Here is an 8,600-nt window from a genome sequence, read left to right on the forward strand (position 1 = left end):
GATAGGGAATTAACATTGCACTTTCATTGCATGATGTAATATAGAATTTAAGCATATAATATATGTTTATATATATATACAAATATATATATATATACACACACACAAACATATATGTATACACACCCAAGATATAACTTTTGTTTTCAAAGTGTTTCACTTTATTTCTTTTGAAAATAGGCAAAGCTGAGACATCAACAAATGGAAGCTTGGCTATAGATGAAAAAACTCAATGGATTTTAGAAGAAATTGAATCTCGAAGGTAGCTATATAAAGTGAAGACTTAAAAGCATCATTGAGCAAGTATTTTTCACTACTTAAATATAATTAACTACATGGTATAATTAACCATAACCTAACAAATTAATTTGTGAGAATGATGTAAAACCAAAATATAGCTTAGCAATCTTAATTAAATAATATTTAAACCCTCAATCCCAGGGTTTAAAGACATGCTGGTATATTTGGATCAGTCAAAAGGAATAAGTAAAATGCATTTATCAGGCTGGAAATTGCTGCTCAGTAGAAGCCAGTCCTAATTATATTGTTACCCATTCTTCAAAGTCTGGGTAGCCTATGGGAATATCCTAAATGGAAATATCATAAGAAAAAATAGGGAGAACAGCCAATTCAAAATAATGAAGCTTAAATGTCAAAAATATTAACATAAAATTTTGTGCCAATATAATGCTGTATTTCTGGGTATTTTAAATGAATTATGACTTCTACCTTCTGTTTTAAAGCATTTATTTTCAGCAGGAGCTATTTGTTTTTCATTGATTTTCGGTTTATTGAAAAATACAGGGCACAAAGAAGAAAAGGAAGGGCACTTTCTGGGAATTGTGATCATCAGGAAGGGACATCTAGTGATGATGAACTATCTTCAGCAGACATGGCTGACTTCCAGAAAAGTCAAGGTCAGCCACCAAGTTTCTAACGTATCTTTATTCGAAGTGGGAATTGCTTTGTATTGATTGTCCTTAAATACATAAGCTGTATAAAATAGAAAATTTTAGGGAAAAGAAGTGTTCTTGGAGACTTTTCCTACCTTTGAAAAACTGGGATAAAACGGAGGAGCATTGTGAGTATTACTGCATCTTTATAATTTTTTTCCCTCAGCCTTCCTCATTTCCTGTTATAAAGAAACCATGAACATTATGGGTTTCACTGCTCACCACGTACTTTCTGTATTATCACTTGTAATTTAAAATAATTGAATATAGTAAAGCCATTTTACCATTATGAGAAGGTAAAATATGTATAGTTGAAAGAGTTGTGAGCTTTGCAGTCAATGAGATGGCTTTGAAGAGGGGTTCCATTCAGTGTGATCTTGTACAGATTCCTTGACTTCCCTAAATCTGATGGTGTTTGCTTGCTTGTTTATTGTCTGTAATAGGTAGGCTAGTAACACCTAACTTTTAGGAAAGATAGTTATGATGAAATGAGATCATGTATTTGTAATGTTTTATCATATAGCAGGGGCTCAATAAATGGTAGATTTTGTTAGTATTGATATTACTATTACTAAAGTGACTTTTTAATGAAAACTAGTTTATATGTCAATATCAAAGGAAAGTTTCAACTCAGTTGATTTAGTAGTTATATATGACTGCTTATAGGAAGCTCGGTTAAAATGCATAACAAAGACTCATTTTGTTCACAGGTGACATTTTACAGGATCATAAGAAGATCTTTGAAGATGTGCATGATGATTTTTGTAATATCCAGAATATTTTGTTAAAATTTCAACAATGGCGAGAAAAGTTTCCTGATTCTTATTATGAAGCTTTCATTGGTTTATGCATACCAAAGCTTTTAAACCCCCTAATACGAGTTCAGTTGATTAATTGGAATCCTCTTAAGGTAATTAAGCTTAACGTGTGAAAAATCCTGATCACATTAGTTACTTAAATTCCCTTGTTATCAGGTTAGCTATAAAGTACCTCACCTTTAGAATTGGAGTTGATAGTTGGTGATTTGGAGTAATAATCTACATCTATCTTTTCTTGGTTTGCACTTTATTTTTGAAGCTGAGTAACACTAAACACCAGTAAAGGAAACACTTTTTTTTTTTTAAACTGCTGCTTTGATAAGTTTAAGGTCACTCAAAAAATAAAGGTAGTTTTAAGCCTTAAGAATTTTAGTCTTGGAAAATCGACATGTACCAGGAGTTCTGAAGTTGGAGATGACATCTTGGGAATAGTTGGTTAGTGAAGCTAGTGCATTGAGGAGGAGGGATTTTAATGGGGATTTGAAAGGTATATAGGACTTAAACAGAGGGGAAAAGGAGAAGGTATTTCGTAAAGGTGCATAGGGAGAAATAGAGTTCAAGAGGTAGACACTGCACAGTGTTCAGGTCCTAAATTAATATGTATGAACTTTCTTTGGTAAATAGTGGGAGGAGTGACATGGTGAAAGTAATGGTTTGGGAAATCCTAGCAGTAGGCTTAGAAGGAAGGAAGATAAAAGGTGGGGGTATATATTGGAAGGATTTGCTGTAGCCCAAGTCCAAGGTGATGAATTCCTTACGTAGGGTGGTAGTAACAAAGAGAAAAAAGTTGATTATAAGAGGTGTTATGAAGCAAGAATCAGTAAAATGCTAAGAATAAACCTAACACCCCACATCCAAAGATAACCCCAACGTTTAGATTCTGAGTTGTCAGAACAATGGTAGTTTCATTAATAGAAATGGGGACTTTTCAGAGAGGCAACAGTTTTTAAAGGAAGTTTCACTTTATTGAGAATGAAATAATAATAGGACATCTGTCTAGATATGCCTGATAAGGAAACAGAAATGAGGTAATGAAATTGTAGGCAGAGAGGGGAGCTGAAGGTGAAGATTTAACAAAGAGAAGGATGGCGTCATGTTCTTTGATCTTTCTCTGCCCTAGTCATTCATGTCTATTGGCTCTGTGTTAGGTATAAGGCCATACAGTCTTCATAGTATAGGAACCAAGCTTATCTCTAAGAAAGTGGTAGGTAGTTGATGGGACAGCAGCCTAGTTGTTAGCCACTCAAGCTGAATGGAGTACTCTGTTAGGCCCAGCAGAGATCCGTTCATTCAGTCATTCAACAAATAACTGGCCATTTGCTATTTGCCTAGTAAGCTAAATCACAGGCAGAATACATATTTGTGCTTATGAGACTTTAGGGAGCCAGAAATGAATTTTGCATGAGGTAAATAAATTTGTATAAATAAATAAGAATAGCACTTACTGAGTTATCTTAAAAATGTGTATTTTGCTCCTGACAGTACTTGCAGTATGTTCAGCTTTTAACGCACAGTGGGCATTTTGGGATTTGTCATAAAAAGTGTATGAAATGCATGCATATTGCATAGATATCCTGTCTTACTCATGTCATCCTGCCTAGCCTTGGTGTTCTAGTACTGTATATATGGAGTTAAATTATGGATTTATTTGCTTTTGATCCTTAGAAAGCTCCAGTAGTTACTGAAAAAGTTAGTCACTTAAAAATAATCTAATGCTTAAGAATTTATTTATAACTGATAATTTTATTTATAAGTTTGATTCCATAGGTTTAAAACAGATGCCATGGTTCACATCTATAGAAAAATTTATAGATAATAGTATGGAAGATTCAAAGAAGGAAGATAGTTCTGATAAGAAAATCTTGTCTGCTGTCATCAACAAAACAATTATTCCACGACTTACAGGTACTCTTTTGTAAATTGTTTTGGGGCAAAGTATAAGCTCATTATTTTCTATTACAGTTACAGTTTTTTTTCTCAGAAGTTTTTTAATACAAGAAAATGTAGTAAGCAGTAAAAATCAACAGGTGTCATAATTTAAGCTGGTTAAAAAATGTTTGTTGGTGCAATTGATTTGCTGTCAAACTGTTGATCATCTTTGGCCTTTAGCATTTGTGACATTAGTATTGCTTTTATAACTCCTAGGTCATTTATTACTGGCACACTTCTATCCCTACTACATGTATTTTTTTCTCTTCCTTAACTTGTCCCCTTATGTTTCTCCTCAGTACTGCCCTGGCCAGTGTAGCTCAGGGTTCACTTGAGTTTCACGGTGGTGAATTTAAAGTGTAGTTTTTCCCAGCCACTTTTCAATTGCATGATTTCAGGACAGACTCAGTGACAAGGTGGATTTAACAAGGGGTGGTTTAGCCAGACAAATTCGGCAAAGCCCAAAAGGACAAGGAAATTGAGGACGTATGCAAATATGTAATGGTAATGATTGGTGTAGATTTTAAACCACAAAAGGCAGTAATCTGCTAAAAAGCTTTGGTTGTTTACATGTAACAAGCAAAGCAATTGAGTAAATAATTGTGTATCACTGAAATTTTTGTTTCAGACTTTGTAGAATTCATATGGGATCCTTTGTCAACCTCACAGACAACAAGTTTAATAGCTCACTGCAGGATGATTCTTGAAGAACATTCCACTTGTGAGAATGAAGTTAGTAAAGGCAAACAGGTAATAATTTCTAGAGTTAGAAATTTCTTTTTTTATTTATAAATCAATATAATTTATTATAAATCTTTGTTTACAGCAGAAGCACAAGAAGTAATTATCAGAAAACTATTTGGGGAAAAGTATACTTAGTTCTGATTTATAGAAACTAGTGCTCTGGCCAGTGAGGTTCAGTGGTTAAAGTGTCAGCCCACACACCAAAGGGTTGTGGGTTTGATTCCTAGTCCAGACCACATACCTGAGTTGCAGGTTCAATCCTCCGCCCAGGTTGGGGAGCATTTGGGAGGCAACCAATTTATGTATGTGTGTCTCTCTTCCCCCCTCCTCCATCCTCCCTTCCACTCTGTCTCAAAATCAAGGGAAAAAAATATCCTCAGGTGAGGATTTAAAAAAACAACAACCGGCCCTAACCAGTTTGGCTCAGTGGATAGAGCATCGGCCTGCGGACTCAAGGGTCCCATGTTCAATTCTGGTCAAGGGCATGTACCTTGGTTGCAGGCACATACCCAGTAGGGAGTATGTAGGAGGCAGCTAATCAATGTTTCTCTCTCATCGATGTTTCTAACTCTCTATCCCTCTCCCTTCCTCTCTGTAAAAAATCAATAAAATATATCCTATCTAATAAAGAGGGAATATGCTAATTGATCATCACTCCGTCACAAAGATGGCTGCACCCACAGCTGAGGCCAAGTTCCCATAAGGAGCCTTAACGAGCAATCAGCAGGGACCTGAGGCTACACCCTCCCCCGCCCCCGTGGGGCTTGGCAGGGGACCTCAGGCCTCGCCCCCTGCCCTGGCACCAGGCCTGGGGACCTGAGGCCATGCTCCCCGCCCAGCAGGGCTTGACGAGGGAACCTCAAGGTGCACTTCCTGTCCTGGTGCTGGGCTAGGGGACCTCAGGCTGCTTCCCCGCCCCAGCGCCAGGCTGGGGGACCTCAGACCGCACCCCCACCAGGTGAGGCTTGACAGGGGACTTCAGGCCGCGCCCCCCACCCCAGCACCAGGCCGGGGGACCTCAGACTGTGCCCCCCGCCCCAGCGACTGGGTCAGGGGACCTGAGGCTGCGCCCCCCCCCGCCTGGCTGGGCTTGACAGGGGACCTCAGGCCATGCCCCCCATCCAGAGGGGCTTGACAGGGGACCTCAGACCATGCCCCCCACCCAGTGGGGCTTGATAGGGGACCTTAACGTGCACCCCCAGTGCTGGGTCGGGAAAACTCAGACCACGCCCCCCGCCCAGCAGGCCTTGACGGGAGACCTGAGGCTGCGCCCCCCTGCTGGTGGGACTTGATGGGGGAACTGAGGCTGCGCCCCCCCCTCTCAGTGCTGGGCCGGGGCACCTGAGGCTGCACTCCCCTGCCTGGCAGGGCTTGATGGAGGACCTCAGGCCATGCCCCCCACCCAGAGGGGCTTGACGGGGGACCTCAAGGCACGCCCCCCGCCCTGGTCTGGGCTGGGGGACCTCAGGCCATGCCCCCTGTCCTGGTGCCGGGCCAGGGGACCTGAGGCTACGCCCCCTGCAAAGCAGGGCTTGACAAGGGTGGGACTGGCCGGGTCTGGATCTAGCCCAGGGGTGGGCAAACTTTTTGACTCGAGGGCCACAATGGGTTCTTAAACTGGACCAGAGGGCCGGAACAAAAGCATGGATGGAGTGTTTGTGTGAACTAATATAAATTCAAAGTAAAGGAGCGGAGGGGAGAGCAAGAGAACCGGATAGAACAGCCGGATCCGGCCCGTGGGCCGTAGTTTGCCCAAGGATGATCTAGCCCAATGGCGGGGGCGGCCAGGTCTGGGTCTCACACGATTTTGAGGTGCATGTGGGTGGGCGGGGTCTTGACTCTGGGTCCTGTAGTGCGCCCCAGACCCTGACAGGAGGAAGATTTTCATATACATTTTACTAATTTTCTTTCATCTCTGACACTTCTATTATAGAGAAAGGGCAAATAGCAATATTAAATTATTTCCTCTAATTAATCCCCTTTTAATGTGCATGAATTTCGTGCACCGGGCCACTAGTTTAAAAATAAAAAAACAACCACATTCTGATGAGGGTGTAAGTAAATAGGTTTTCTCATACACAGCAAGTGAGACTATAAATGGGATACCACTACTACTTCCTAAATACATGGGTAAAAACTTTCATAGCAACATTATTCATAATAGCCCCCAAACTGGAAACCATCTAAATGTCTTACCAGTAGCATTCATGCAACAGAACACTATACAGCAGTGAAAATGTACCAACTACAGTGACATGCAATAACATGGAAGTTCTCTTGTACCTAATTGATATTTTAACACCTAATTCTGTGTGTGTACAAAATAAATTACTTCTTTGGTAAATATATTTCAACCCATGACTATCACTGATGCTTTTAAATTTTCATATAATAGGACTTACTTAAATCCATTGTTTCAAGAATGAAGAAAGCAATAGAAGATGATGTTTATATTCCTCTGTATCCAAAGAGGTAAGAGCTATTATTGTATAAAATAACCATGTAATACAGATTTAAGAATGTAATAAAAAAGAAACTATACTAAGGATTTTCAAAGTATACATATACCTGTTTAGACACAAATTGAGATTTCAATATTTCTCGGTTACCTTCTATATACCATGTACAATGCTTGATACTTGGAGATAGGGTGGTTTGTTTTTAATGTTATTCTTAAGAACATGATAGGTGGCGAGTCCAGATTCACCATCTTTCTATAATAATAAAAGGGTAATATGCTAATTAGATCGGACATCTTTCCGGATGTTATTCTGGACGTCCTTCCGGACAAGCCAGGGCTGGAGGGAAGCCCAGGTCCCGAGTGCCTGCGGGCGGCCAGAGGGAAACCAGCCCAGGTCCTGGGTGCTGCGGGCGGCCAGAGGGAAGCCCAGCCCAGGTCCCGGGTGCTGGCGGGCGGCAGGAAGGAAGCCAGCCCAGGTCTGGGTGCTAGAGGGAAGTCGGTGCCAGCAGTCGGGGGAAGGAAGGCCCACTCTTTCACGAATTTCATGCATCAGGCCTCTAGTTACTAGATAATGACCTTGAGCCTTTCTCTGTCCTCAAATGTAAAATGGGACATTAGATTAATGCCCACCTTAAAGGAGAGTGTGAAGATGAAGAGTGTGCCGAACAATGCCTGGCACAGAGAAAGCACAGCAGAAGGCCTGGAACATCACTGAGGGGCCAGAAACTGCATCTGTGAATTCTGTATTTACTTACATTATGAAAGAAGTAGTATTTGATGCATGTTCATACATTTGCTAAGAATGTTAGTAATAGTTGGTAATAGTTGCCACTTATATGCCCATCAGTTATAGTTATGGATCATGATCTGAAGCTACCCAGCAAGTACTCACAGGATTGAAGAGTTAAATGTTATTTATATTTAAAATGAGTCTTACTACATCCCACTCCTAACCTCCATCCACCCAATTTTTTACCTTTCTCCATTGTGTACATGAATGCATGCAATAATAATCATCAGTAATTTTTTTACCTTTCCAGTTTCTTTATGCAGTTAGAATTAAATACTTAAATATTGTAATCTTATTTCCTCCCTCTTTCTAGAGCAAAGAAAGTATATTGTAAACAGTTGTACATTGTTTTTTTGACTTAGTACATCTTTGAAATCTTCATATAAGTAGTTTGTCATCATATATATCTTCATAAAAGTAGTTTCCTCATTTCTTTTTTAAGCTGCATTAAATATGCTATCATATAGATAGATGTACTATAACTGATGGGCATATAAGTGGCAACTATTACCAACAGTGTTGTGGATAATGTTATAGATATTCTGTACATATGTAAGTATATCTATAGAAGCCATTCTCAAAAATAGGTTTGTTAGGTCAAAGTGTGCATGCATTTGTAAGTTTTATATTATCAGAACATCTCCATTTATATTCCATTAAAGCTTAGTTTGCTTGGTTAAAAAAAACAACACTCAGTTTTTTAAAGTCTGGTTCTGAAAGATTAACAGTTGTTTGTATTTTCTCCTTTGTCTTTCATTTCACATTAGTGCTGTAGAAAACAAAACATCACCACATTCAAAGTTCCAAGAAAGACAATTCTGGTCAGCTCTAAAGGTAAGCAGAGAACTGCAAAAATAAAAAAGAATTTTCTTTTATCTCCAGTTTACTATGTATTTCATTACTAT

At 39.6% G+C, this 8,600-nt stretch overlaps 1 protein-coding gene across 4 annotated transcripts in view; it reads left to right on the forward strand.

The window, feature by feature from the left end:
- The window catches only part of GCFC2 (GC-rich sequence DNA-binding factor 2), a 38,136-nt gene that overhangs the window by 19,017 nt on the left and 10,519 nt on the right, over positions 1-8,600 (forward strand). For 2 of the 4 annotated variants that reach the window (XR_013961434.1, XM_080684433.1), the window contains 7 exons: positions 181-262; positions 805-917; positions 1,664-1,863; positions 3,526-3,676; positions 4,329-4,450; positions 6,840-6,916; positions 8,463-8,529. Coding sequence is in view for 2 of the 4 variants with exons in the window: in XM_080684433.1 (XP_080540559.1) it covers positions 181-262; positions 805-917; positions 1,664-1,863; positions 3,526-3,676; positions 4,329-4,450; positions 6,840-6,916; positions 8,463-8,529 (812 nt within the window). In the remaining 2 variants the exon portion in view is untranslated. Of the gene's footprint in view, positions 1-180; positions 273-804; positions 918-1,663; positions 1,864-3,525; positions 3,677-4,328; positions 4,451-6,839; positions 6,917-8,462; positions 8,530-8,600 lie in introns of those variants that run through there. The other 2 variants (XR_013961433.1, XM_080684434.1) reach the window with 2 other exon arrangements.

This window comes from Plecotus auritus, assembly GCF_963455305.1.
Source record: "Plecotus auritus genome assembly, chromosome: 8".
NCBI classification, from domain to species: Eukaryota; Metazoa; Chordata; class Mammalia; order Chiroptera; family Vespertilionidae; genus Plecotus; species Plecotus auritus.